Source organism: Protomyctophum parallelum, assembly GCF_964188405.1.
Source record: "Protomyctophum parallelum genome assembly, chromosome: 22".
NCBI lineage: Eukaryota > Metazoa > Chordata > Actinopteri > Myctophiformes > Myctophidae > Protomyctophum > Protomyctophum parallelum.
The window spans coordinates 28,849,376-28,876,875 of record NC_139714.1 but is presented as its reverse complement, the minus strand read 5'-3'; the positions used below and the strand labels follow the sequence as shown (position 1 = coordinate 28,876,875).

At 46.2% G+C, this 27,500-nt stretch overlaps 1 protein-coding gene across 1 annotated transcript in view; it reads right to left on the bottom strand.

Moving 5' to 3' along the window:
• The window catches only part of ptprb (protein tyrosine phosphatase receptor type b), a gene marked incomplete at its 5' end in the record, with an annotated part of 58,718 nt that overhangs the window by 28,367 nt on the left and 2,851 nt on the right, over nt 1-27,500 (bottom strand). Inside the window, 13 exons of the mRNA XM_083757351.1 lie at nt 716-881; nt 1,546-1,643; nt 3,240-3,444; nt 4,697-4,755; nt 5,898-6,164; nt 13,094-13,239; nt 13,425-13,542; nt 14,118-14,264; nt 15,926-16,042; nt 17,889-18,158; nt 20,807-21,073; nt 21,776-21,931; nt 26,326-26,460. Coding sequence (XP_083613477.1) covers nt 716-881; nt 1,546-1,643; nt 3,240-3,444; nt 4,697-4,755; nt 5,898-6,164; nt 13,094-13,239; nt 13,425-13,542; nt 14,118-14,264; nt 15,926-16,042; nt 17,889-18,158; nt 20,807-21,073; nt 21,776-21,931; nt 26,326-26,460 — 2,151 coding nt within the window. The remainder of the gene's footprint in view (nt 1-715; nt 882-1,545; nt 1,644-3,239; nt 3,445-4,696; nt 4,756-5,897; nt 6,165-13,093; nt 13,240-13,424; nt 13,543-14,117; nt 14,265-15,925; nt 16,043-17,888; nt 18,159-20,806; nt 21,074-21,775; nt 21,932-26,325; nt 26,461-27,500) is intronic.

Genomic DNA, 27,500 nt, shown 5'->3' with positions numbered 1-27,500 from the left:
GTGGAGGTAGAGCTCCTACCTCTATGAACTGGGCCCTCTAGTGGAGGTAGAGGTCCTACCTCTATGAACCGGGCCCTCTGGTGGAGGTAGAGCTCCTACATCTATGAACCGGGCCCTCTGGTGGAGGTAGAGCTCCTACATCTATGAACTGGGCCCTCTGGTGGAGGTAGAGCTCCTACATCTATGAACCGGGCCCTCTGGTGGAGGTAGAGTTCCTACCTCTATGAACCGGGCCCCTCTGGTGGAGGTAGAGTTCCTACCTCTATGAACCGGGCCCTCTGGTGAAGGTAGAGCTCCTACCTCTATGAACTGGGCCCTCTAGTGGAGGTAGAGGTCCTACCTCTATGAACCGGGCCCTCTGGTGGAGGTAGAGCTCCTACATCTATGAACCGGGCCCTTTGGTGGAGGTAGAGTTCCTACCTGTGCGTCCCTCGATGAACCGGGCCCTCTGGTGGAGGTAGAGTTCCTACCTCTATGAACCGGGCCCTCTGGTGAAGGTAGAGCTCCTACCTCTATGAACCGGGCCCTCTGGTGGAGGTTCATACCTGTGCGTCCCTCGATGAACCGGGCCCTTTGGTGGAGGTAGAGTTCCTACCTCTATGAACCGGGCCCTCTGGTGAAGGTAGAGCTCCTACCTCTATGAACTGGGCCCTCTGGTGGAGGTAGAGTTCCTACCTCTATGAACCGGGCCCTCTGGTGGAGGTAGAGTTCCTACCTGTGCGTCCCTCGATGAACTGGGCCCTCTGGTACGGTCCGCTGAACGTGGAGACTACGATCTTGTAGAGTCTCCCGGGCGTCAGAGAGGTCAGCCGGTGCTGCCTCACCTCGTTGCCCAGGGTGACCGGAGGAAACACCTGCGTGTCGTTGAACAGGAGCGTGACCTGGAGGGAGAGAAGGACAAAACTGCCTGTTTTCAGAGTGCAACCAAGTGTAAAATCAGGCATAATTACGATGCCATAATGAAGAGCTGGAGAGAGATGGAGAATCCTGTTACTGAACAAACCCCATCTGCAGCAATGAGTGCTATCACAACTAGTCATATATTTAACACGGATTTTAACCAAAGAAACTCACTTACCCTAGTTTTAATACAAACTCTCTTTCTTTTCTTTTTTTTCTAGATATTTTTTTGCGGCTTACGCCTTTTATTGATTTTTTGAAGGGACAGACAGTAGGCTGACAGGAAACGGGAGAGAGATGGGGGGATGACATGCAGTAAAGGCCGTGTCGGGCTCGGGAGTCGAACCCGCGACACACTGCGACTGGATTACCAGTCAGGTGCCCAGACCGTTACGCCACGGCCTGGGCACAAACTCTCTTTCTCACTCACTCACAAAACATGCACACACACACACACACACACACACACACACACACCCTCACACACACACACACACACACACACACACACACACACACACACACACACACACACACACACACACACACACACACACACACACACACACACACACACACACACACACACACACACACACACACACACACACACACAGTCACACACACACACACACACACACAGACCTCGTAGTGGTCCACGTCTCCAGGGGCGGGGCTCCAGTTGACAGTCAGATCGACTGTCGCGGCGTTGCCAATCAACAGGTTGGAGACAGCTGCTGGGACTGCAGTAAGACACAACCAGACAATCATTATTATGATCAACATACACAACCTCAACCACTCAACATAAATACATGAAGACGCAGCAGACGTTCTCAAATTCTGCCCAAACGACGCTCTCAAATTCTGCCCGAACCCGACCCTACCCGACCCGGGGCAGAGTCCACAAATGTATGCTAATTGTTTATTGTTTATTGAATGGATCCCCATTAGCTGAAGCCGTGGCGACAGCTAGTCTTCCTGGGGTCCATATAAAATACATACAAAAAATACATACGGTAATTACAAATACATTCAACGAAGGTAAATTCATGAAAATACATAATAACAATTTATTCTATAAAATTAATTGCAACATAATGAGAATAACATTATGGTCACGTGGTCAGCTGTAGCAAGTGTTCCTTTAAAGCATATTTGAAAGATAATTTATGTTGTGTTATATTAATGTGAGGTGGTAACATGTTCCAAAATGATATTGATCGATACATAACTGTTTTTTTAAGGAGGTTCGTTTTTGGAGCAGGGAGTGATAAATGACCGAGGCTTGCAATTCTGGTGTTATGATTATGTCTGTCACTCGATTTTAATAACTGTTTGAAAAAGTAATCTGGTGTTTGATTAGAAATTGTGTTTCTAACAAACATGAGGACACTGCAATGGAGTTTGTTTTTGACAGATAACCAGGACAGGCTAATTAGTCGGGCTGGGCCGAGCCTCGGGTTCCGTGAAAAAAAGTGATAAAAATTAATCTACTACCCTCAAAAAATTATATTCTACCCCTAACGCTTACGCCGACGGAAAGTGGATTTTTTTTGGATGCAGCTTAAAAAGGACAACTTTAGTATTAGACCCCAATCAATTACATCTGGCCACAAAAGATCACAGGATCTATTGAATATGAAGGAGGCCTACTGGGGGGAAGCCACACTGTGTGTCATAGGCTCAATATGTCAGTTTGTCACATTCAGTAGATCCCGTGTAGATCTTTTGCGGCCATATGTAATTTATTGGGGTCTAGTAGGACTAAAAAAAATCGCTATAAGATTTTGTAAAAAAATACATATTTAGCCCCATGCTCGAATGACCCCGCCCCCCTGTGAAAAACAGCTAAAATCCCTAAAACAAAAGCAAGCAGCACACGAAAAGAAATGAACACTCATCTTTTACTTTCTCTAATCACAACCTAAAACATTTAAAAAACAATTAAAAAAAAGTTGTCCTTTAAAGTGAACTTTACTCACGTAACTAACTAATCAAAAATCGGCGTTCGGCGTTCCGGACAAAAAGCGTTGGAGACATATTTGTGCTTGCTTACCTCACCATCATTACGATAAAGTCTCAATAATCCCTAGCTTCATATTTTTAACGAGAGGCATGTTGAAGTCAGAAATGAAGAGCTTAGTATATCCATCTGGTCAAAACCAAAGGAGAGGCCAACCCTCTCAAAACACGATGAGACGTGTTTTGAACTTGTAGATCGGCTATTTCTGCTATACGCCACGCATGCAATGTGGCCCCTCTGGAGTGAGCATGGAAATACAATGGCCCTCTCCATCGTCAAAGTTGCCCACCACCCCTGTTCTAATTCGACTCACAGGTCCGTCCGTCGGTGGAGAGGCTGCTGACCAGGTCCCCGCTCCAGGTCTCCACGGTGACGGTGTAGAGGCGCCCGGGGACCAGCGAGGAGAACACACACTCGTTGTTCCCTTTGGAGACCGTGTGGTTCTGGAGGACGCTGTGGTTGTAGCTGATCACGACCACGTAGCGCTGCAGGTCGCCTGGCGCGTGACGCCAGTACACCTGAGACCCGTGGTGGGGGGAAAAAAGAGTACAGCTAGTGCTCACATTGTGTACTAAACCCGTTGAGAAAACTGAGACCAGATTCTACTAAATGTCTTCCAAATCGTGACAGTTTCATGAAAAACCCATGTTTCTATATCAGTGGTCCTCAAACAATTTCATGTCAAGGACGCCATTTCATGCATTTAATTTCGTTTCATGTATTTGGCCGCCGGCCCCCATCTGAAAATATGTTGTTCCAGGGAAATGTATACAATGCAAGGCACCAACCTGCTCATCGGGAGCAAATCAGTGTCTTGCTCAAGGACACTTCGACAATTAACCCATGGGGGAGCCCGGGATCGAACCGGGAACCTTGCAGTTCCCAAGCGGCACCTTCTGACTGTCACTGAGCAACTGCTGCCCCATGCACCCCTGGGACGATATACCACAAGGACATATTCCCCAAAACACCGTCTCCCTCTCAGCTGTCCTGCCGTCTGTCTCTCCTACACTGTCTCCCTCTCAGCTGTCCTGCTGTCTGTCTCTCCTACACTGTCTCCCTCTCAGCTGTCCTGCTGTCTCTCTCCCCTACACTGTCTCCCTCTCAGCTGTCCTGCCGTCTGTCTCTCCCCTACACTGTCTCCCTCTCAGCTGTCCTGCTGTCTCTCTCCCCTACACTGTCTCCCTCTCAGCTGTCCTGCCGTCTGTCTCCCCTACACTGTCTCCCTCTCAGCTGTCCTGCTGTCTCTCTCCCCTACACTGTCTCCCTCTCAGCTGTCCTGCCATCTGTCTCTCCTACACTGTCTCCCTCTCAGCTGTACTGCTGTCTCTCTCCCCTACACTGTCTCCCTCTCAGCTGTCCTGCCGTCTGTCTCTCCCCTACACTGTCTCCCTCTCAGCTGTCCTGCTGTCTCTCTCCCCTACACTGTCTCCCTCTCAGCTGTCCTGTCGTCTGTCTCTCCTACACTGTCTCCCTCTCATACAGATTGTCTCTCCTACACTGTCTCCCTCTCAGCTGTCCTGCTGTCTCTCTCCCCTACACTGTCTCCCTCTCAGCTGTCCTGCTGTCTCTCTCCCCTACACTGTCTCCCTCTCAGCTGTCATGCCGTCTGTCTCTCCTACACTGTCTCCCTCTCATACAGATTGTCTCTCCTACACTGTCTCCCTCTCAGCTGTCCTGCCGTCTGTCTCCCTCTCCTACAGTTTGTCTCTAGTAAAGAAGGGATAAAAAGGAGTGATAGATGGAGTAACAGAACGGTCCCGTCCGTACCTTCAGGAAGTCATCTCTAGCAGAATGCACCGCTGTGGGGTTCTGGACGCTGGCAGGCTCTGGAAGACACGGATCACACAGATTAAAAAACCCATTCTGACCTGAGATCAGATTCATACGAGGTTTCCGCTGGACACACACTGGTCTGATTAACCCATTCTGACCTGAGATCAGATTCTAAAAATGTCAGTCGTTCTTCGAATTTTTCAAAAATAGCAGACCTACAAGCTCGTAGCGCGCCACTCGGTGGCGCGCTATGAGCTTGTAGATCTGCTATTTTTCAATAGCTAAAGCATAACATGATGCTAACACCAAAATGGGTGCCCGGTCAGAATGGGTTAATACAGATAAATGTGACCAAATTTGACTGAGAGACTGCCATTGGGTTTTTTTTTTCTTTGTTTTGTCATGCCATATGAAAGCAGGGCATCATAGCTTCAAATTAACATATTGGTTGTTGAGTTTGACCCACCAGTTTTGGAGATATGGCTTAGATAGAGTAATGTCTTGCAGTAAACAGCGAGTTGAGAAAAGAGGCTTGAAAGGTTCACTTCTGTGGTCTCTAACATTACACCTAGCTACATGTTTAAGCATTTATTCCATATTTAGATGTCGATTTCAGCTCTGACACTTATTTCAGACATGCTCTAGTATGTGAAGAGTCTGCCTGTGCTATTAACTAATTAAAAAAATAAAAATAAAAATAAGTTTTTCTCCTCTGGTGAAAAGCTGGAATTTGCGCGATGGTAGTCTCTCAGTCAAATCTGGTCACAAATAAAGGCATTTGCCGTAGTGTTGATAACACTAAAGTAATAACGAATAACATATCTCTGCAAAAGATACTTTATTTATTTTTGTAGGAAAATAAAATTAGATTTTTACTCTAGTCTAGGCCTGCCCCTCTAGTCTACTCTACTCTAGTCTACTCTAGTCTAGGCCTGCCCCTCTAGTCTACTCTACTCTAGTCTACTCTAAAAATTGGTCCGTGACCCACAAATGGTGGCAGGTTAAAACTAACTAAAAAACTAAAAATCGAAGACACTTTTAGAATCTGATCTCAGGTCAGAATGAGTTAATAATTAAACTGTCAGGATGTAATAGACATTTTTAGAATCTGATCTCAGGTCAGAATGGGTTAAGTAAATGTATAGTTTTCCGCCACTATATATGTAAAAAAAAAAAAAGAAAAACCCTATCTCACGTGTTCTGGCGTGCACGGCGGTGGAGTTCTCCAGGCCTCCGCTGCGCGTCACTATGACCACGGCGTACAGGCGCCCGGCCACCAGCGAGCTGAAGGAGCACTCCGGCGAGGAGGAGCGGGACACGGCCAGCGCGTGCACGGTCCGAGTCCCGTCCACCAGGCGCACCAGGTAGCCGTCCGCCGAGCCGCGGGCCGGCCGCCACGAGGCGTGCAGCGCGTCCGACCGGCCGCCGTTGGCCACCGTCACGTCGGAGACCGCCGCCGGGACTGGAAGGGGGGGGGGGGAGGCAGTGGGCCCATCGACAGCAGAGAGATGGAGAGAGAGAGAGAGAGAGAGAGAGAGAGGGAGAGAGAGAGGGAGAGGGGGGAGAAAGGGGAACGAGAGAGCATTCGGAAAGACGTGAATGAGAAAAGTATACAATTTCGGCGTTGAGCAGACGCTCTTAAACCAGAGCGACTTACAGTAAGCGAGAACAACACATGATTACACATACGTAAACCAAGAACCTGTCATGTCACCTGTCTAACAGTATAGGGACAAGGAAGTATAGAGGATAAGACATACATAGGGCATTTGGTTTGTTTTGATGTTGTCATGATCTCAATCGAATGAAGATGGAAAAGTGGAAAATACACGCCAAAACCTGATATGTGATATTATTGCAACACGACCTCTGAATAAGTCAATAGCAGCTTGTGTGTGTGTGTGTGTGTGTGTGTGTCTGTACACACACTCTCGTGGACCGTTCTAACCTCAATTGGTCCTGAAAATAGCCAGAACATTCTGTGGGAACATCGCGACTTCTTCCGGACAGGAAGTCGCACGCGCGCGCGCTTGTGTGTGTGTGTGTGTGTGTGTGTGTGTGTGTGTGTGTGTGTGTGTGTGTGTGTGAGTGCGTGCGTGCGTGCGTGCACAAAGAGGAAGTCTTTGAAGGAAGCTTTGGGAGGTTCTTTTGTTTGGTGGGACATTCCAAAGCCTGGCGTTGGCATTCAGAACACAGAGCTCCGTGTTATTGTTCTACATCTATCAGATAAACATGGACCTCGGGAACACACAGCGGACCAACACCTCTCCGTCGCCCCGCCCTTCCCTCCTCCTTACATTGCCTCGCACACACGTGTCAATCAAACGTGCTTCTATACACAATTAAGGCGACAACATACATACTGTACCGAAGCATGCATTCACGTGCCCATACGTACATCACGTGGCAGGACTCAGGACACGGAACACACGTGTGAGAGAGAGCGTGCTTTAAGGGAGCTGGCCTGCTGATCATATTTGGGACTATTAGACGTAAACCTGAACGGCTAAAAGGCTATTTAAACCACCAGTTTATAACTAGGGATGGAGCTCGTCAATTTGGATTGATAACGAGCGCCTTATGGAGCCGGGTTCTCATTTGAGCCCACCCTCGAGCTGTTTCTATTATTTTGTGGAAAGACGGGAGAACATTCTGAACGGTATCTTTTGCTAGGGCCTTCACATACTGTACGGAACGGAAGGCAATTTAACTTTTTACATTTGGAAAATAATATTGAAGATCCTGGTTAATGTGTGTATATACCGTCACTTAAAAAGCGTAATATTGTTTACGTGAGCGGGTAAGCGGGTACTCTCTCTCTCTCTCATTAGCAGGCAACAGTGCAGCACTATCCCTCTCTCTGTTTCTGGCACAACAGCGCCCCTACTGGTACTCATAGTCATATACTGGTGCTCATTAACCAACACATAGGCACATATTATGTGAACACAGACATTGCTGTTCCTTGGAGTGGTTGCACCACTCAAAAAAAGTGAGAGCGGAAAAGTGAAGACGCCAAAAGTGTTTGGCAGGGAATGACATTTGCGATGCTCTGATTGGCTGAGCACGGAATGTGATTGTATGATACAGATGTATCCATCTATACGTGAGAAATGCAGATCGAACTACTTAGTACTTTTTAGCGCTTATGAAGTGTTACGCGTGTTTTGTTTGGATGATGATGGATGGATGGATGGATAACTGCTATAGCTGATGCTAAGACCCAAAGGTCAGCTGGTCAGATATAGATATACTGCTATAGCTGATGCTAAGACCCAAAGGTCAGCAGGTCAGATATAGATATACTGCTATAGCTGATGCTGTGACCCAAAGGTCAGCTGGTCAGATATAGATATGCTGCTATAGCTGATGCTGTGACCCAAAGGTCAGCTGGTCAGATATAGATATGCTGCTATAGCTGATGCTAAGACCCAAAGGTCAGCTGGTCAGATATAGATATGCTGCTATAGCTGATGCTAAGACCCAAAGGTCAGCTGGTCAGATATAGATATACTGCTATAGCTGATGCTAAGACCCAAAGGTCAGCTGGTCAGATATAGATATACTGCTATAGCTGATGCTGTGACCCAAAGGTCAGCTGGTCAGATATAGATATACTGCTATAGCTGATGCTGTGACCCAAAGGTCAGCTGGTCAGATATAGATATGCTGCTATAGCTGATGCTAAGACCCAAAGGTCAGCTGGTCAGATATAGATATACTGCTATAGCTGATGCTAAGACCCAAAGGTCAGCTGGTCAGATATAGATATACTGCTATAGCTGATGCTGTGACCCAAAGGTCAGCTGGTCAGATATAGATATGCTGCTATAGCTGATGCTAAGACCCAAAGGTCAGCTGGTCAGATATAGATATACTGCTATAGCTGATGCTAAGACCCAAAGGTCAGCTGGTCAGATATAGATATACTGCTATAGCTGATGCTGTGACCCAAAGGTCAGCTGGTCAGATATAGATATGCTGCTATAGCTGATGCTAAGACCCAAAGGTCAGCTGGTCAGATATAGATATACTGCTATAGCTGATGCTAAGACCCAAAGGTCAGCTGGTCAGATATAGATATACTGCTATAGCTGATGCTGTGACCCAAAGGTCAGCTGGTCAGATATAGATATACTGCTATAGCTGATGCTGTGACCAAAAGTTCAGCTGCGGTCAGGTTTTCCCAAGAGACGAACCGGCCGCCTCGTAGTCCGACACGGACAGTTTCCTCTGCTTGTTCACTTGTGTTTGTTCATACAATGTAGGTATACAGTATCTCTGATCTGTACCGTTTCCCCTCCTGGGGATGGGATAGAGTACCTACAGTATGTGTGTGTGTGTGGGCTGTGTGTGTGTGTGTGTGTGTGTGTGTGTGGGGGGGGGGTATTATGGGCAACTGGCGGCCCAAGGACCAACATTTGCGCCACATGTTCCCGGTTCCCGGTTTTTCTAAAATAGCAGACCTACAAGCTCGTAGCGCGCCACCGAGTGGCACGCTATGAGCTTGTAGATCTGCTTTTTTTCAATAGCTAAATTATAACATAATGTTTAAAACACCAAAAGGGGTTCCCGCCCAGAATGGGTTAATGCGGCCAACAGGTTAATTAATATCAGATTCAGAATACTGATATTATGTTACTGATTTCAGCTGTTACAATTCCAAACATGCAAACATGACCCACTTTAATTCATTTACTTCAGTCTAAATAAGTACGTAGCTTAATTAAAATGTTATTGTCTTTCTCATGTCCAACGTATTTCGTATTTAAAATGCATTTGAAATTACTTTTCAGGAATTCTATTCAAATATAGCAAAAAAATAACTGATCTACAAGCTCAAAACGTGCCGCACTGAGACATGTTTTGAGCTTGTAGATCAGCTATCCTTTGCTATGAGTGTACGACAATATAGGCTAATATGCAATGTGGCCCTCTGGAGTGAGTGGCCCTCTCCATAGAATACTTACAGTATGTGTGTGTGTGTGTGTGTGTGTGTGTGTGTGTGTGTGTGTGTGTGTGTGTGTGTGTGTGTGTGTGTGTGTGTGTGTGTGTGTGTGTGTGTGTGTGTGTGTGTGTGTGTGTGTGTGTGTGTGTCTGGGCTGTGGGGAGATTTGTCTGTTGTTTTGCTGAGAATGTATTAGACACAGATCACATATATGCATGTGTGTGATTGCAGCCATTTTGTGTTTTTGCTGGTTGTGAATAAATCTTTTTTCTTTTCTTTTTTTTAGGGGCACAAGCCCCTCCTATGCTCAGCTTTGTGTGTGTGTGTGTGTGTGTGTGTGTAGTTTACCCCATAGCAATGATTTGATTGGCTGATGATAAAAAGTGAGGACAGAAAGTTGAGGACGCCCTATTGTGATTGGCTGGAATGTGATGATGTATGATGATATACTGTAGGAGCGCCCCTCACTTCACACGGGTGTGACCCTTTTCGTTCCTACAATTTCAGAAATGTTCAAATAATTGTCCACACAATTTCAGATTTTGTTTTATTGTATTGTGAACATGAAAATGTGGGACGTCCTCGTGATCGAATTGGCCAATGTTGACACTGACGAAGGCCTGCGCGCCGAAACGCGTTTGTCTGTCTGGTATGTCTGCTGCTGCGGAGCACATTCTGCATGAATAAAGACTCTTACTCGACTGGAAACTGCGGATTTAATTCATTTTCTATAAGCTCCAATTATACGCTGACCATGCTGTTCTACACACTAAACTTAACTGTAATGTAATAATATTCCATAAAAAAAAATATTTCTCATAAAAATCATCATAGTAGTGCAAAATGTGTGCATTATTTTACAATTATTCCTAAAAAATAAATAATGGAGCTAGGAACGTCTCCTTTGGTCCACCCATTCCTGGGACAGTGAAAAAAAAAGACATCAGCAACATTATGAAAATTACAACAATATAATTGTCCGGGGGGGAAAATCACCCGTGTTTATCCCATTCTGACCCGAGATCAGATTCATACGAGGTTTCCACTGGACACACACTGGTCTGATTAACCCAGTCTGACCTGAGATCAGATTCTAAAAAATGTCAGTTCGATTTTTCAAAAAATAGCAGACCTACAAGCTCGTATCGCGCCACTCGGTGGCGCGATACGAGCTTGTAGATCTGCTATTTTTCAATAGCTAAAGCATAACATGATGCTAACACCAAAATGGGTGCCCGTACAGAATGGGTTATATATAGTGTTCTAGGGTTACGATCTCCGTTTGAGTTGTACAGTGTACAAAAGGGAACCAAATGGATAATTTGCACACTCTCAGAGTTACGGTAACTTACAGTAAATGAAGGTGCATTGAGTATATAAGGCTTTCCTGTGGAACATGCAGCAGCAGTAGTAGTGATCGGGTCAAGCTGCCACTCATTGTGCTCACGTTACAATAGATGTGAGGGAATGTGTGCTGAGGTCACATCCCTCACAGGGTGTGGGCATGAAGCCTAACCCTTTGTGATAACAAGCTTTGTGCATGAATAAATAGGAAGCCTAATGGGGGGGGGGGGGGTCTAGGATATTTTACACGTGGTGTTCCACTATGAAACATTACATTATCTACAGAGGGTATGCGCGTGACATCATCACCATACCCGGAGTGGCAATAAACTAATTTCTGGCCATGCATCCATACAGGAAAGTCCTATTTGATTGAATTAACCCATTCTGACCTGAGATCAGATTCATACGAGGTTTCCGCTGGACACACACTGGATCTGATTATAACCCATTCTGACCTGAGATCAGATTCTAAAAATGTCAGTCGCTCTTCGATTTTTCAAAAATAGCAGACCTACAAGCTCGTAGCGCGCCACTCGGTGACGCGATATGAGCTTGTAGATCTGCTATTTTTCAATAGCTAAAGCATAACATGATGTCGACACCAAAATGGGTGCCCGCCCAGAATGGGTTAAATGACTTTAACCCATTTAGGCCTGACCTCGAAATAAAATAAAAAAATCTTCTAAATCCTCCAGTTTTCTGAAATAAATATTTTCATGATTTTTTTTTTTTAATAACAGACCTACAAGCTCGTAGCGCGCCACTCGGTGGCACGCTATGAGCTTGTAGATCTGTTATTTTTCAATAGCTAAATTATAACATTAATGTTAACACCAAAAGGGGTTCCCGTACCCAAAATGGGTTAAACAACATTACATTCACTTTGTCACTCACTTTGCCACTCGATTTGCCACTCACTTTATGCATGCGCATACCCTCTATACTGAATGAAAGGAAAAACATTGCCTGATATTTATTGATCAATTAAGGCCACGCCTGATCACATCCCTAGTAGGGGTGGGCAAAAAAAATCAATTCAATTCAATAATTAAAATATCGTGATTTGTAAATGCCACGATATTTAAAATCGATTTTAAAGTTCAGATTTTTTATTTTTTATTTTTTATTCCAGAAAGACTTGAAGTGTATGAATCAACTTTTCATGGATTATATCGTTTATAATTGTTATCGTTTATAATTGTTTTAAAATGTTGTAGTATATTAAAAAAAAGCTAAGTAAAATTTGTAAAATTGAATCGCAACAATCATTGAATCACAGAATCGCAATATAATATCGAATTGGCACCATAGGTATCGAGAAGAAGGGCGACATAGGTCAATATGTATCACTATCATCCTCTAGTGATACAATAATTCCTATTATTTTCACCAGGTGTAAACGTGTGATGACTTCAATAAAATGTCATATTGCAAACTTGCAGTCAGAACTGCAGCCTCACTCTAAATGCCTATTCATAGTCTGGATTTTCGGTGGTGAGGTGACCACCGGAGCTGAAATAACATTGAGCGGTGGCGAGTAAAAATCCAGACTATGTATGAGCCTTCAATCTTCCGCTGTAGTCTGAAAACGCACCTCTTCAGACTCCGTCTTAGCCCGTAGCACTTGACACTAGCCTCGACGACCTTGGAGGCGTACAATATGCAAAGGCTCAACTTATGTAATTTAATGTCATTTAGATAGCAATTTATTTAGACATAGCATCCTATAGTGTATATGCATAGTTTAATTATATCTAGATATTCCACTGCATAGTGTATATACGCATAGTTTCATTATATAGATATTCCACTGTTCCACTGAATTCCACTGGGATGTTTTAGGTTCTTAGTGTACGTTTGATTCTTGATGACTATTTGTAGGTATTTGATGTATAACCATGTTTTGTTCTTGCGTCTGCTGAATTGTAAATTGTCACAGTGAGTCTATTACATTTTTCTCCCAATGTAGATGTGTGTGTGTGCGCGTGCGTGCGTGCATGCGTGTGTGCATGCATGCGTGCGTGCGTGCGTGAGTGCGTGAGTGCGTGCGCGCGTGAGTGCGTGAGTGCGTGAGTGCGTGCGTGACCATCACTCACCGGTCCGTCCCTCCAGGCCGATGCTTTTGGAGTTCACTCCTCCACTGACAGTACTGACCTCCAGCCTGTAGAGGGAGCCAGGAGTCAGGCCAAGCAGCGTGAGAGAGGAGGTGTTGGCCGGCACACTGTGGCTCTGGACCCCGACACTGCACACACACGGGAGGCCAGAAGAAGAAGATGACTCAAATTAACCCATGTAGGCCTGACCTTCTGAAATAAATACTTTCACGATTAAAAGAAAATAGCAGACTTACAAGCTCGTAGCGCGCCACTCGGTGGCGCGCTAGGAGCTTGTAGATCTGCTATTTCTGCTATCCAGACAGAAACAGACCTGTCGAGGGTCAAGGTCAGGGCGTAGGAGTCCAGGTCACCAGGAGGTCGTTGCCATGACGCCTGCAGGCTGTCCACTGTGGTGTTGGTCAGAGTGATGCTGCTCATCGCCATGGGAACTGGAACACACACACACACACACACACACACACACACACACACACACACCCCGTTTGGATTGGTATCGTTTTGTTTAACAGCGGATTAAAAAAAATAAATAGCAGATCTACAAGCTTGTAGCGCGGCACTGCTATTTTTCAATAGCTAAAGTAGCCTATAACATAATGCTTAATTAAAACACCAAAAGGGGTTCCCGTCCTGAACACTTTTATTTTTCTTAAGCCAGACACGAGGACAACACCACAACACGTCCTCTGAATCAGTGGTTCACAAACGTTTTCGTGATTCAACATTCTTCAACATTATCCCATTTTTATTTAACCTTTTTTTGAATAGCAGATGTATATAAGCTTGAAGCACGCCACAAAGTGACGTGCTGTGAGCTTGTATATCTGCTATTTTCCTTTTTGAAGGACCCCATTTACACAGTGGCAGCCAAAGCCATAGCCTGAATCAGATCTGTGCCACATCCAGTTTGGAATCCATAGAGTCCATCTAAATTGGACTCTATGTGACACACGCGCGCAGCCGCGCGCGCACGCGCGCACGCACGCACGCACGCACACACACACACCTGTCCGTCCCTCCACAGAGGCGGTGCTGTTGAGCGGGCCTATCCTGGTCGTCACGGCGATAGTGAACAGCCTCCCGGGCGTGAGCACGTTGAACGTGCACTCCCTCATGTTAGGCTCCACCTCCCTGGTGGCCACGGTAACGTTACCTGCCACACACAACAAGGAACATGAAGAGAAAACAAGAAGGTAAAGACGCCGACGTCGTTCGACGCCGTCACACAATGGGCTCCGTGCACGCCGAATACACTCGTCCTACTTCTGGGTTCCGCTTATACTTCCTTTACAGGTGTTACCGATGATACTAATTAAGGCTCAGCTGTTCCATTTAGTGTACAGTGGTACCTGGTGGGTGGTCCGGTGGTTATGGGTGGTGAATGGGTGATCCACCTGAACCCAAGCCGCACGCACCCACAGCTGTTGTATGATAAAGGCCAATTGGGGCTGATGTTGTGATGTCACTATATCAATGCTTTTTTCATTGGCACGTTTGACTGTCAAGATTTCAGCCTCCAGGAAGAAACCCGAAATGCAAAGGGAAGACGTACATCATTGGAACTGCACATGACAACCACATCCAGTGCATCCAGTGGCGGCAGCGGTGGCTCAGGGGTAGAGTGCCTGGATGGTAACCGTAAGGTTGCCAGTTCGAACCCGGGCTCCCCCAGAGTTACTGTCGAAGTGTCCTTGAGCAAGACACTGAACCCCTAATTGCTCCCGATGTGCTGGTTGGTGCCTTGCATGGTTTCCGCTGCCATCGGTGTATGAATGTGTGTGTGAATGGGTGAATGTAATGCACAATCTCTGTAAAGCGCCTTGGATAAAGGCGCTATATAAATGCACCATTTACCATTTACCATTTGTAAAAGTAACTGAGTACATTTACTTTGAGGTATTTGTAAATTACTTGAATATGTCCAAGCCAATTTCCAATACTTTTATTTCTATACTACACTACATCTCAGATCCAAATATTGTACTTTTCTTCCACTTACTTAATTTGATAACTTTAGTTACTAGTTACTTGCAGTTCGGCCATTTGAAAATACCCTAGATCTACAAGCTCACAATGCGATGGGCTATTTTCAAAAGAGTTTTTGACATTTTATACATACATATACGATACACACATACACCAATACTTTTGTACTTTTACTCAAATTCCGGTCTTTTTTTTTAAACTTGCAACTGAGTAGTTTCTACATTGCAGTATTGATACTTTTAAAACATGCGAGTACTTTTTCCACCACTGGATGCCTCACACATTAACCCATTCATTTTGGTGTCAGCATCATGTTATGCTTTATCTATTGAAAAATAGCAGATCTACAAGCTCGTATCGCGCCACCGAGTGGCGCGATACGAGCTTGTAGGTCTGCTATTTTTTTTTTAATCGAAGAACGACTGACATTTTTTTAAATCTGATCTCAGGTCAGAATGGGTTCATCAGACCAGTGTGTGTCCAGTGGAAACCTCGTATGAATCTGATCTCAGGTCAGAATGGGTTCATCAGACCAGTGTGTGTCCCAGTGGAAACCTCGTATGAATCTGATCTCAGGTCAGAATGGGTTAGGGTTCATTCCGTGGGGGTGCGCACGCTTATCCGACACACCAAAAGTCCACGGTCGCCCGTTGACATGCTTTGCATCCCGTGTGCGGTTTGGTTAGGGTTAGGTTAGGGTTTGGCGTGTCGGACTAATGACTGTCGGACTGTTAGCATGTCGGAACTTATGCCCGTACTGTACCCCGTTCCGTGGTGCCCGTCATGCCATCGTGTTATTTTCACATCAAATACATATTATTTTATTACCGCAGCGAATCTCCAGGAAGTAGCTGTCTCGTGAAACAGAGGGGGCGTGGCTCCACATGGCGCTTAGCGAGGTCTCGTCTGAGTGACGGATGTGGAGGTCCAATACCGAGCCAGGGCCTGGAGAGAGAGAGAGGGGGGGGGCAGACACATGCCGTGAGCACACAGACAAAGACAATTGTACCGAAAGGTGTTTGACAACTGTTCTATCCAACCAGGTATAGTTCATTTAATTTCGTCTGATTAGTACAGCATCACAACCATATGCATGAATGATGCTACTGTAGGTGAAAGCACTCAACTTTTACTGGCAGAGTGAAAACTAGCAATGGAGCTCCACCGGTTTGAAGAGCTCCACTGGGGTTGTGAAATGACTGATTTGTGAGCCTTAACAAAAACTAAAACACAGACAGAGGAGGAGCATGCATGAAAGCCTGCTAGATGTTCACCGACTGAGAACACAATTAAGTGCACCATTCGACTTATTAAAGCCACACACAGGCATTGTTGTCACAACAAAGTATATTTGGGGAGTTTGATGTTTATGCGAGCAAATGTGTGACAATGCCAGCCGATGGTCGGACGCTCCAGGAAATAGACCACTCCACAAATCCGTCTTTAGGCTTTTTATTTACCTTGAAGTGCATTAACAGTGCAAGCCAGTGACAAATAATAACTAAATACTGGCCAAAAAACAACGTTCCAAAAAAATGAGAAACAAAATGACCACTTGCTGGCTAAACTTTTAAGAACACAACAAACAGGAACTGTTACAGGCTTTGCCTCCTATACAGTACATCGAGGCCCTGGCTCGCAGCTCTCCCCTGTTGTAGTCTCCCTATACTAGCCTCAAGTGAATACTGGACAACTCACCCCGGTGCACGTTTACACCTGGTGAAAATAATAGGAATTATTGTATCACTAGAGGATCCTGATACATATTGACCTATGTTGCCCTTCTTCTCGATACCTAAGGTGCCAATTCGACATTTTGCGATTATTTTTACTTATATTGACCCTAAACAATTTAGTATTATTTAGTATCTGTAAGGTTTTGCTCACTCAAATCGTACGTCGTCAGATAATCCCCACATATCCTACAACAACTTCTGTGAACAGACTTCACTGTAGTAGCTTTTCATAAATTATATTTGTACTTAGGCTGTCTGCTGTCATGAAAGTGTATAGTTAGAGAAATTCAAAGTCCAGCCGTCTGCTGTCCAGCCTCTGCCACCCCTCACTGGGGAAACTTCTGGGAGGAAAACAGAAACGGGGTGAGTTGTCTTGTTACCCCTCAAGTCACACTGACTGAACCTCCTAACCTGCAGCATTCCTGGTCTTAAACAGGTCGTGGGACAAACCAAACACAAATCACAGTAATTGGTATCAATTATCTCCTGCAAAGGCCAATCCAGGCCCATGAGTTGATCTACAACTATACTGATTCGCTTCTAAACTTAATTTCAATAAATACTATTCAAAACATATATTTCAGGCGCCATAAAACACATACAGGAATAAGAGGAACAAACACCCCTCCTCCTCCAGTCGACAGTACTTGGCACCCTCCAATTTAGAGAGGAGTGCCAGCACTGCAGAGGGGAGACAGGTGACAAACATAATGCAACTTCAGTGTCATTAAATACAAATATAAACATTATTTAGAACCCTTCCAGTCATTGTGTGAATTAATTAAAAATGCCATTTACAATACAATATGAACTGGCGTCACTTCCAATCCAGCTGGTTTGTCAATTCACCAAGTTGACTTAACTGTGGTCTGTGTGCACGCGGTCCTTGATATTTGCATTTTGTCACGGCTGCCCCGTTTCGAGTATAAAAAGTGAGTATGTATACGTATGTGTGTGTGTGTGTGTGTGTGTGTGTGTGTGCGTGCGTGTGTGTGCGTGCGTGTGTGAGTGTGTGTGTGTGTGTGTGTGTGTGCATGCAGACTTTGATACCTCACCTATTCCACCGTGACAGCTGGTGTCGGTTGCCTCTCCTCCACTCTCCACTCTCACCACGGCCGTATACAGCCTCCCAGCAACTAGACCCGGCCCGGGGAACGTGTGTTCCACAGCCCCTCTGTGCAGCGCGGCGCCGGATAACTCCTGGGAGCCGTTGTAGTAGAGAGACACTCTGTAGTTCTCCCAGTGACCCGAGGGGGGCGTCCACGTCAACTTCAGAACGCTGGAAGTGGTCTGAGTCAGAGAGAGATGGGTGGCCGGGGCTGGAACTGGACGCGGTGAGAGAGAGAGAGAGAGAGAGAGAGAGAAAGGTCATTTTGAAAGCAGTGTAACATTTTTGTCCTCACCAGGCCGAGTGCATGGGGAGAGAGTATGTTTTACACCCCGTCCGTGTGTGTGTGTGTGTGTGTGTGTGTGTGTGTGTGTGTGTGTGTCCGTCTGTCCGTCCGTCGGTCCGTCTATTGACAGCTAATCTCCGGCACTGTTAAACCCATTCTGAACGGGCACCCATTTTGGTGTCAGCATCATGTTATGCTTTAGCTATTTAAAAATAGCAGATCTACAAGCTCATATCGCGCCACCGAGTGGCGCGATACGAGCTTGTAGGTCTGCTATTTTTGAAAAATCGAAGAGCGACTGACATTTTTAGAATCTGATCTCAGGTCAGAATGGGTTCATCAGACCAGTGTGTGTCCGGCGGAAACCTCGTATGAATCTGATCTCAGGTCAGAATGGGTTAACCCAGTCGATGCCAAATTTTGCACACACACTCCCTGGACGCCAACGATGAACCTCTGCCCAAACATTTCCAGAACGACACCAGGAGGCCGACTTTTGAAAAAACACATTTTCTTATATTACTTTATATTAAAAAAAATTATAAAATCCCACAAATCGTTACACACCATCTCTATAGTCATGTGTTCAAGACGGATCTGTCTGATGTTTCAGATTCCATCGTAATTTGCTAACATTGGCTTTCAAAGTTTGCAGGATTGGCCTGTTTTGAACAAAAAGCCTCAAATCATGAACGCAGCGTGCATTTTTTTTTGTTTTATATATTTTTTATCCCACGATTTTGTAACCCATTTTTCACCCCTGTGTCAATCATCTAATGTGATCCTGGGCTCTACACACCCTCCACCAACCTAGTCCCCATATACGGGGGACAAGGGGAGAGCAACGGACTTGAACTCATGCTTCCTTCATGCCTGAGTGTCCAAGTTGCTCCTTTACACCTGACAGGGGGGAGTTTCCCTGGTTGGACGTAGTGCGTGGAAGGAACACGTTATTCCAACCAGTTCCTTTCCCCTCCATCAGGCGCCCCGGCTGGCCAGGGGGAGGCAGTTTAGTGACCAGGATTACTGCATGTTTTTGTGAGGGTACCTACCCTAGGGGACACGGGGAGAACATGCAAACTCCACACAGAAAGGCCCTTTCGCCAACACCGCCTCGGGTATGGGCACTGATGACGCGGAGGAGGAAAAACGCCGCCAGCACCCACAGCGTCCCGAGCGGGAATCGAACCCAGGACCTTCTAGCTGTGAGGCGACAGGACTACCAACTGTGCCACCGTACCCCCAGCGTGCAATTTACGTGAAATCTTTCACAGACTTTCCTACTAGGAATATATCCCACCCTTTTTTCCGTTGGCCTGTTATAGCGTCACCAACAGGTGGATGTTTGCAAAACACATTTTTATAGTTCACCATGTATTAATTTCCACAGCTGATGCTGACAGACATGTAAATGGTTGATAAGTCGTGAATCATATGAATGATTCACAACTTGGCATTTATTTGAAAAATACCAATTTAAATTGGCAAACTATCTAGAAAAATGTGCTGTAGAGTAAGGGATCAAACAAATAATAACTAATAATAAGTCTTGAGAGACTAGTAAGAGATATACATGTTAATATTATGTTGTGTCTTGTTTCGCTATTTGATTTGTTGTATTTGAATTTATGTTGTAGGCGATCAGCAATGCTGGTAACCAGTGTAATACGTGTATATGTGAATAATTGTAACTGTATATCATGTCATGTCACTGTCATATAATCCCATGAGGAATGGGCCACGAGGTGGCATGAACCCCTTTTGGTGTTTTAAACATTATGTTATAATTTAGCTATTGATCTACAAGCTCAAGCTACGATATTGTAGGTCTGCCATTTTAGAAAAATCGTGAAAATATGTCGAGGTCAGGCCTAAATGGGTCAAGTAAAACATGTCGGGCAGAATGACAGTCAAGCGTTCAAAAATGTCTTACTTACACTTTTTCAATTGTGTTACACAGAAACACATATCCCACGATTTTTTCTTCACCTGGTGCCCATTGCCTAAGAAGCTGTAATCCTGGGTGCTAAACTCCCTCTGCCGACCTGGGGAGAGCCCCGGACTGAGCTTATGCTCAATGCACGAGGAGGTAGCGTGTGGAAGGAACACGTTATTCCAACAGTTCCTTTCAGAAACAAAAAATCACACCCGTGTGAACTGAGTGGTGCAGCTCCCACCCCCCCCCCCCCCCCCCCTCCTCTCTCTCTCTCTCTCTCTCTCTCTCTCTCTCTCTCTCTCTCTCTCATTAGCAGGCAACATTGCACTATCCCTCTCTGGGTTTCTGGCGCCCCCTACTGGTACCCTATAGTCATATCCTCGTGCTCATGGCCACATAGTCGCATAGGCACGGACATCGCCTTATGGACGTCACAGTATCTCACGGACATCGCCTTATGGACGTCACAGTATCTCACGGACATCGCCTTATGGACGTCACAGTATCTCACGGACATCGCCTTATGGACGTCACAGTATCTCACGGACATCGCCTTATGGACGTCACAGTATCTCACGGACATCGCCTTATGGACGTCACAGTATCTCACGGACATCGCCTTATGGACGTCACAGTAACTCACCTGTCGTGGCAGTGACTGCCGATTGGTTGGTCAGCTCGCCGCTCTTGGACGTGACAGTGATCCGATAGGTCACTCCGGGGCTCAGGCCGTCGATCGCGGCCTCCGTGGCATCCGGAGGGAGGATCATTTCCCGTGGACTCGTCCCATTGGCCGAGAGGGCGACCACGGCGAACACGTCCAGGTCACCCTCGGGCCGTCGCCACGACAACAGCAAATGTACCCGACTACCGTTGTTGTCGATGGTGATGTTGGACACAGCGGAAGGGACTGAATGAATGAATAGAGAGAGATACACTTGCATTGGATCAGGTGGTGCTGAGGGAACAGTGCTGTGTGTGTCTGAGCAGCCCAACACGTGAGTGACGGTCTCTTTGGCAGTGACAGCATTTGAACGCGCTGCCGTCGCCCGCTGATCTCTTCTCCACTAGTCGCGCGCCCCCTAACATTTTAGTCTCGTTTTTTATTTATTGTCGGCATATATTTAGTCTTAGTTTTGTTCACCGTAGCTTAGTTTTTAGTTTGTTTTTTATTGAGTTATCGTCAGTGAAGAAAGGGTAGTCGACGGACGGACATTTTTCCGTCATCGTTGTAGTTGACGGAAGTCAACGCCGTCGTGTGTTATAGGCTGTATGGTCCTTTGGCTCTGGCGTCATGTGTGCCCGGCGCCGTTGCTACGTATATACGCACTGCGTATACGCACTGCGAGTAGGGCAATTAACACACCGAGGGGGGGGGCAACAAAATGTGCCATAAAGTGCCAATTAAGCCGACCCTCATAAATAATAACAATTCCAAAACCTCCGTCGTCTCAAGCGAACTTGAGCCACGCGAGACACCACCGAGCGAGCTAAAGCGAGAGCGCTGTAAAACGAGCGTCCCCCATCAGCGACAATCGATTCCCTGCAGGCTCCGCAAATAAGGGAGTCCCTGTGTGTGTGTGTGTGTGTGTGTGTGTGTGTGTTAGCCTACCCGTCCTGGCCTGTATGGACCTCTGGTTCCGCAGCCCTGCGGCCTCTGTCTGCACGGTCAGGTTGTAGAGGCGTCCCGGCGTCAGGCCGCTGAGCGTGTGTTGCGTGGCCGTGCTCTCCAGCGTCGTGTTCCTCAGAGGTGCTGCCGGCGCCGAGCCTGAAAACAGACATTCAACGGCGGTGTATAAAGCAGTGGTTTTCAACCATTTTCATGTTAGTCTACAGCTATACAAACTGCTCCTCCTCACCTATAAATCCCTCCATGCCCGCATGCCCCACAGTATTTGACGGACCTCCTCAAGGACTATACACCCCTGAGCGGAACCATGAGGTCTTCGGACATGGAACTCCTCACCATCCGTCACGCAAAACGGCGGACTCTCGGCGATAGAGCCTTCTACGTGGCAGCCCCTGCCCTCTGGAACTCTCTCTAGTGTAGATCCATAGATCCTCTCTAGTGGAGATCCATAGATCCTTCTACGTGGCAGCCCCTGCCCTCTGGAACTCTCTCCCCTTGGAGATCCGCCAGACTCCTACATTTGGACTCTTTCAAGTCTGCACTGAAGAGACATTTGTTCACTCTGGCTTTTGGCAACTAGTTTGTTTTTTAGTTTTTTGTCTTGTAAAGCGTCCTTGGGTTTGTTATTATTATTATTATTAGTCTCGCATAGCCATACAACTATTCCACAATCTCCGAATGCTAGATAGAGTCTGGAACTACACCTCCCCGAAATCTGAGTAAGGAAGCTCTGCTATTTCCATTCACCAAAACACAACACAAACAACAATATGAGTAAGGAAGCTGCTATTTCCATTCACCAAAACACAACACAAACAACAATATGAGTAAGGAAGCTGCTATTTCCATTCACCAAAACACAACACAAACAACAATATGAGTAAGGAAGCTGCTATTTCCATTCACCAAAACACAACACAAACAACAATATGAGTAAGGAAGCTGCTATTTCCATTCACCAAAACACAACACAAACAACATGATGGAAGCATTCATATTTGACTCGTGATCAGAGCTCATGGCCAGTAGTCACCTGAGTGACAGCGAGAGACATGGAGGAGTCGCATGAGTGACGTCAGCTGGGCAGCGACGCAGCGCGCCTTCAGCAAACGCCTTCAGCACTTCTAAATAAGAACGCTGCGGAGAACCGTTTGCTTTGTGTTCACTCTTTAATGTTTTCTGTTAGTCATCTAATCCCCCCTGGCTCTGATGGTTGTATTAATAACTTTGTTGTTTGTGTTTGTTTGTCTTGTCTTGTCTTGTTTTGTATTGTAATGTATTGTCATGACCGTTTTAACCCATTCTGACCGGGCACCCATTTTGGTGTCAGCATCATGTTATGCTTTAGCTATTGAAAAATAGCAGATCTACAAGCTCATATCGCGCCACCGAGTGGCGCGATACGAGCTTGTAGGTCTGCTATTTTTTGAAAAATCGAAGAGCGACTGACATTTTTAGAATCTGATCTCAGGTCAGAATGGGTTAAAGATTTGTTAAAAAAAAGAAGCCTTCAGCACTGCACTTCCGCCTTCATTGGGAAACACAACGTCGCTCCAATGAACTGCAACGGCCAGTGAGGCGTCTATTTATTACAATATCTATGATCACAGTGACTTCAGTCTGCTCACTCAGTCACTCAATCACTACTCATCACACATTCCCCCCAGCTGATCCTCTATCAGTCAGTCACTCAATCACTACTCATCACACATTCCCCCCAGCTGATCCTCTATCAGTCAGTCACTCAATCACTACTCATCACACATTCCCCCCAGCTGATCCTCTATCAGTCATTCACTCAATCACTACTCATCACACATTCCCCCCAGCTGATCCTCTATCAGTCAGTCACTCAATCACTACTCATCACACATTCCCCCCAGCTGATCCTCTATCAGTCAGTCACTCAATCACTACTCATCACACATTCCCCCCAGCTGATCCTCTATCAGTCATTCACTCAATCACTACTCATCACACATTCCCCCCAGCTGATCCTCTATCAGTCAGTCACTCAATCACTACTCATCACACATTCCCCCCAGCTGATCCTCTATCAGTCAGTCACTCAATCACTACTCATCACACATTCCCCCCAGCTGATCCTCTATCAGTCATTCACTCAATCACTACTCATCACACATTCCCCCCAGCTGATCCTCTATCAGTCAGTCACTCAATCACTACTCATCACACATTCCCCCCAGCTGATCCTCTATCAGTCAGTCACTCAATCACTACTCATCACACATTCCCCCCAGCTGATCCTAAATCAGTCATTCACTCAATCACTACTCATCACACATTCCCCCCAGCTGATCCTCTATCAGTCAGTCACTCAATCACTACTCATCACACATTCCCCCCAGCTGATCCTCTATCAGTCAGTCACTCAATCACTACTCATCACACATTCCCCCCAGCTGATCCTCTATCAGTCAGTCACTCAATCACTACTCATCACACATTCCCCCCAGCTGATCCTCTATCAGTCATTCACTCAATCACTACTCATCACACATTCCCCCCAGCTGATCCTCTATCAGTCAGTCACTCAATCACTACTCATCACACATTCCCCCCAGCTGATCCTCTATCAGTCAGTCACTCAATCACTACTCATCACACATTCCCCCCAGCTGATCCTAAATCAGTCATTCACTCAATCACTACTCATCACACATTCCCCCCAGCTGATCCTCTATCAGTCAGTCACTCAATCACTACTCATCACACATTCCCCCCAGCTGATCCTCTATCAGTCAGTCACTCAATCACTACTCATCACACATTCCCCCCAGCTGATCCTCTATCAGTCATTCACTCAATCACTACTCATCACACATTCCCCCCAGCTGATCCTCTATCAGTCAGTCACTCAATCACTACTCATCACACATCCCCCCCAGCTGATCCTCTATCAGTCAGTCACTCAATCACTACTCATCACACATTCCCCCCAGCTGATCCTCTATCAGTCAGTCACTCAATCACTACTCATCACACATTCCCCCCAGCTGATCCTCTATCAGTCAGTCACTCAATCACTACTCATCACACATTCCCCCCAGCTGATCCTAAATCAGTCATTCACTCAATCACTACTCATCACACATTCCCCCCAGCTGATCCTCTATCAGTCAGTCACTCAATCACTACTCATCACACATTCCCCCCAGCTGATCCTCTATCAGTCAGTCACTCAATCACTACTCATCACACATTCCCCCCAGCTGATCCTAAATCAGTCATTCACTCAATCACTACTCATCACACATTCCCCCCAGCTGATCCTAAATCAGTCATTCACTCAATCACTACTCATCACACATTCCCCCCAGCTGATCCTAAATCAGTCAGTCACTCAATCACTACTCATCACACATTCCCCCCAGCTGATCCTCTATCAGTCAGTCACTCAATCACTACTCATCACACATTCCCCCCAGCTGATCCTAAATCAGTCATTCACTCAATCACTACTCATCACACATTCCCCCCAGCTGATCCTCTATCAGTCAGTCACTCAATCACTACTCATCACACATTCCCCCCAGCTGATCCTCTATCAGTCAGTCACTCAATCACTACTCATCACACATTCCCCCCAGCTGATCCTATATCAGTCATTCCTCACTAACGAGTAAATAAAAGGATCCATGTCCACCCATGAGGACCAGAGGTCCACCCATGAGGACCAGAGGTCCACCCATGAGGACCAGAGGTCCACCCATGAGGACCAGAGGTCCACCCATGAGGACCAGAGGTCCACCCATGAGGACCAGAGGTCCAGGTTGGCTTGTGGTGGATTTGTTTTGTCAAAAATCCATGTTTTGCCACGGACATACAAAATGAGCGGACAATAATATTAGCAGAAACACATACTGTACATACAGTAGATAGCCCTGAATGACCATAACAGGCCTGTAACTCTGATTACCAGAAACACATACTGTACATACAGTAGATAGCCCTGAATGACCATAACAGGTCTGTAACTCTGAGAGTGTTCGAATGGAACCAAATGGACCCCAAGAGTTATGGTGGTCCTTGAAAATGAAACCTTGGAGAACCACTGGTTCCTTTAGTGGAGTCATGATGTGCTCATGATGACCATCATCACACCTCGTTCAGTGTGTGAAAAAGTCAATAACAATAACAATAATAATAATAATAATAATGGGCGGTGGTGGTTCAGGAGGTAGAGTGGCCGGATGGGAGCCACAAGGTTCCCAGTTCGATCCCGCGCCCCTTAGTGTCGAAGTGTCCTTGAGCAAGACACCAAACCCCTAATTGCTCCCGATGGGGCAGGTTGGTGCCTTGCATGGTTTCCGCCGCCATCGGTGTGTGAATGTGTGCGCCAACGGGTGAATGTATATAATGCACAATCTATGTAAAGCGCCTTGGATGAAAGCGCTATATATAAATGCACCATTTATTTTATCAATCACACAGCAAAGATGTTACTATAAGAAACATGACTGGGTGGGTCGCCGCTGGGATAATGAAGAAGAACCAAACGACAGACATACCACCAGGCGGCGCAGGGCTGTCGTCCCACAGCTGCAGCCTGAAGCGCTCCGTCCTCCCTGGGCCAGCCTGCCAGGAAAGGCCCAGGCTTCTGTAGGCCCTGGAGGTCACCGCCAAGCTGCTGACCGCTGAGGGCCCTGGATGGACGGAGGAGGAGAGGACACAGCTTCAACAAGACAACAACTATAGGCCTGTGACCGTCACACATTTAAGTTGACGATTCATTGTCACACAAATAATTGCGATTAAAGATTGTTTTTAATGGTGGTTTATTTTGCATTGAACATTTGGAACAGTTACAGTTCGTATGCCTTTTAGGATTCGTAATCACAAATTGCACAGCTGGGCAGATGTGACAAATATATAATATTTTTTTTTCTTTCCTGGAAAATGTGGGGCAGAGGTTCATCGTTGGCATCCAGGGAGTGTGTGTGCAAAATTTGGCATCGACCGGGTTAACGGTGCCGGAGATTAGCTGTACACACACGGACGGACGGATACACACACACACACACACACACGGACGGACGGACGAACGGACGGACACACGGACGGAGTGCAAAACATAAAAGCCTTCGGCCTGGTGGAGACAATAAAACATACTCTCTCCCTATAGCCTTCAGCCTGGTGGAGACAATAAAACATATTCTCTCCCTAAAGCCTTCAGCCTGGTGGAGACAATAAAACATATTCTCTCCCTAAAGCCTTCGGCCTGGTGGAGACAATAAAACATACTCTCTCCCTAAAGCCTTCGGCCTGGTGGAGACAATAAAACATACTCTCTCCCTAAAGCCTTCGGCCTGGTGGAGACAATAAAACATACTCTCTCCCTAAAGCCTTCGGCCTGGTGGAGACAACTAAACATATTCTCTCCCTAAAGCCTTCGGCCTGGTGGAGACAATAAAACATACTCTCTCCCTAAAGCCTTCGGCCTGGTAGAGACAACTAAACATACTCTCTCCCTAAAGCCTTCGGCCTGGTGGAGACAATAAAACATACTCTCTCCCTAAAGCCTTCGGCCTGGTAGAGACAACTAAACATACTCTCTCCCTAAAGCCTTCGGCCTGGTGGAGACAATAAACAAACAAACCATCACATAAGGGGAAAGAGACGGAGAAGGAATGGAGACGAGACAAGCAATTATAAATGTGTTTTTAAAACGTCTGCTTCCTCCTCG